The sequence below is a fragment of the Cystoisospora suis genome, assembly GCF_002600585.1.
Source record: "Cystoisospora suis strain Wien I chromosome Unknown contig_2747, whole genome shotgun sequence".
Lineage (NCBI taxonomy): Eukaryota > Apicomplexa > Conoidasida > Eucoccidiorida > Sarcocystidae > Cystoisospora > Cystoisospora suis.
Genome location: NW_027155543.1, coordinates 32,735 through 35,590, shown reverse-complemented (window position 1 = coordinate 35,590; position 2,856 = coordinate 32,735). Strand labels below are relative to the sequence as shown.

At 53.9% G+C, this 2,856-nt stretch overlaps 1 protein-coding gene across 1 annotated transcript; it reads right to left on the bottom strand.

Annotated features, from left to right (window-relative positions):
- Nucleotides 1-1,090: 1,090 nt before the first annotated feature.
- On the bottom strand, nucleotides 1,091-2,443 carry CSUI_005682 (uncharacterized protein; the record flags this gene model as incomplete). The annotated part of the gene is made up of 2 exons (XM_068065852.1): nucleotides 1,091-1,602; nucleotides 1,927-2,443. Coding segments are annotated over 2 exons (1,029 nt in total), but the record flags the coding sequence as incomplete, so codon positions are not given.
- Between the last annotated feature and the right edge of the window lie 413 nt (nucleotides 2,444-2,856).

Genomic DNA, 2,856 nt, shown 5'->3' with positions numbered 1-2,856 from the left:
ACAGGAGACGACACAGAATCACATACAGAAGAAAGAGAAGAGGACCCCCCCCCTGTGGCATTCGTGCGGCTACTGTCTCTGCTAGACTCGGGCTCATTCAAAGTGTTCATAGGACAAGAGCTTTCTTTCGGCAGTCTCTCTCCCACTTGCTTGTCCGCTGTGGCCTTTCCCATGATCACATCTGACCGTAGATTAGTATCCAGATGGCCCGGCTTGCCGCTGAAACGATCGATACGACCTCCATTTCCTTTGCCTTCTTCAGCAAGGTTGACATGACCTCCTCGACGCAGTTCATGATGCTCACCCCCGTGACCTGGTGAACTCCTGTTGCTTTCGGTTCTTGTACTCTTGTTTTCCTTNNATCTCCATTGCTGCTGAAGGAAATTCCCCTGTCCTGAGCATAGCGCTTCGATTCCTCTGGAAGGTCATTCAAAAAGCCACACAGCCTCACCTGTTGACACGCTCTCTTCTCTGCAAAATCGATTTGTATGCGCCCTAGTCGACACTCTTCTCGGACCTTGAGGCTACTAACAGCATCTTCGTCTGTATCTTCTGACTGTGCCGCGACCTGTCCTGCTCGATGAACTCTCTCTCTCCAGTGTTCCTTTTCATCCACAAAACCTTCCCATAACACCCCACCCGCATTCGAGGGCCTTCGGATATCATCAGGTGAACGGCTCCCAAGACGTACACGCACGTCCCCTCTGTCGGATGAACCTAAGGTACGCTGAACAGTGGAAGAGAACTCTAGGGGCCTCTCCTGTCTTTCGGTTTGTCGCTTAGGAAGACTTGTCAAATCTTCGGTCTGTCTGCTATTGATCATCTTCTTGGCTTTGATTCCATCTCCCTCAGGGAAATCGGTAGGAATGTGGCGTGCAGGAACAACCCACGAGGGGGGGGCTTTGACTGCACCGGAAGATTGACATGAGGGAGAGCCAGCTCTTACTGTTCTTCGAGCTGTCCTATCATCCACGGCACATGCATTCAGGTCCCGCATAGGTAAGAGATCGACGCGCCCATCGTCTCTCGCTTGGATTGATGACTGTGTGGGTGAAACAAGCAAGTCCTTCAGATCGGGCGGGAACACTGGTGCGGAAGAGAAGTTAAAACAGGCGGCGGGACTAGGTGCTGGGGGGGAGCGAGAACAAGATTTGGGGAAATTCGTATGAGGAAGAAGAGAAGACGGAGAAAGACTTCCTCTAGGAGAGCAAGAGGAAGAAGCCAGAGCTTCAGGTATAAAACAACCCTGATGAATACTAGTGTCAGCACCAACGTGCTCAGGAACTGGAACTGAGATAGGAGGGGTTACAGAAGTAGAGGTAAGGCCGTGTACTCCTCGGCGGTTGCCATGGGCCGTCACCGAGGAAGGAGACCATGGAGAAAGAGAAGAAGACCACCCCGTATCACCTGAGCATTGCCCCAACATACCAGCAGTTCCGTTTGAAAGGTAATCTCCTCCACGTGCAATCGGCTTCGCGGAAGGAAATGAAGAAGTACGAGACGGATGATACGCCCCGGCAGCACGGGGGCTCTGGCAAGTCGTTTCAACAGGAAGTGTGACTTGAGGGTCCCTTGGCTCTGCTGAAGTGCGCGGATGTGGTACTGTAGAGTAACGGGAGAGACAAAAAAGTGGAGGTGCAGCGTGGGGGGATGGCAGTTGACGAGAAGAGTGGCGCTGTGCATTGCTGGCGGCTTTTTTATGTGCTCCTGATTCATAACTGGACAAAAACGGGCCACCTGATGTCACGCGGGAAGGGGAATAGGAAGACGCCTGGAGAAGGCTAGGACAAGCTGGAAATGGTGTCCGCCCCACATCAGGCGGACGTGGCGAGACAGGAAAAGACGTGGGAGCGCAGCGAGACAGTTTCAAAGAGTTCGTGACAAAGACAGACGGCTCGCTGTCTCTAGGTGTCTGCGAATCCATACCACAGGAAGACGAGTAAGAGCAGGGTGACTCCGCAACACTGGGAACCCGAAAGCCTGAGGATGGTGTAGCTGCTTCGCCTCGTTGACGCATTGAACAATGACCAGGATCCCGCGGAAACGAGTGCCGCGCGATAGAAGGAGGAGGAAACCGTTTGGCTGAAAACGAAGAAGACGAAGGAAGAAGAGATGGAAGGTCCATCTCGTCCTCGGAGGAATGATTTACCCGGGAACCCGGAAATCCTGCTCCATTACCTCCAACGTTCTCGGTCTTACGCTTTGCAGTCTGCACAGCGCAACCGTCTCCCCTGTCTCCGCCAGAACGCGTCTCCTTTTGGAGAGGACCGCGTACAGGACGAGGCGGAAGTGAGCAGTACCGGTGAAGCGCGAACGGCGCCGACGAAGAATCTAGAAGACGACATGAACGAGGCGACGTGTACAGACGTGAAATGTGAGACGACCGGTAAGTGCGGAAGAGAGATGGCCGGTTGCGCAGCAACTTGGCAGGTGAAAAGAAAGAACTGGCAGAACGAGAGAGGCAAGGAAAGACTTCCCCGGCATCCTCTGAATGAGATCGATAGCCGTATGGGACATGTGAGCTCTCCGTCGTGAAACTACACGACTGGTTTTCACTATGGCAGCGTGGCGGCGCATGGCCTGAAGTGGACTGTAAAGCAGAGGGGGGACTGGAACAAGGCGAGCGAGAACGACAGCGCACAGGTAGAGGAAAGGAAGCAGAAGGCGCAGAAGGCGGGGAGTCGGAAGGGGCCGCTTCGTGCAAGAACGACTGCCTATACATGAAACGATTAGCCCGCGTTGAACCTTCTCCCGCCCTCCTGTCTGACATTCCAGGTGCTTCTGAGAAACACGTTTCCGATGTGTCCATCCTCCAGTCCATCGTCAACACAGAGGAACGCGGTGTAGAGACACTCG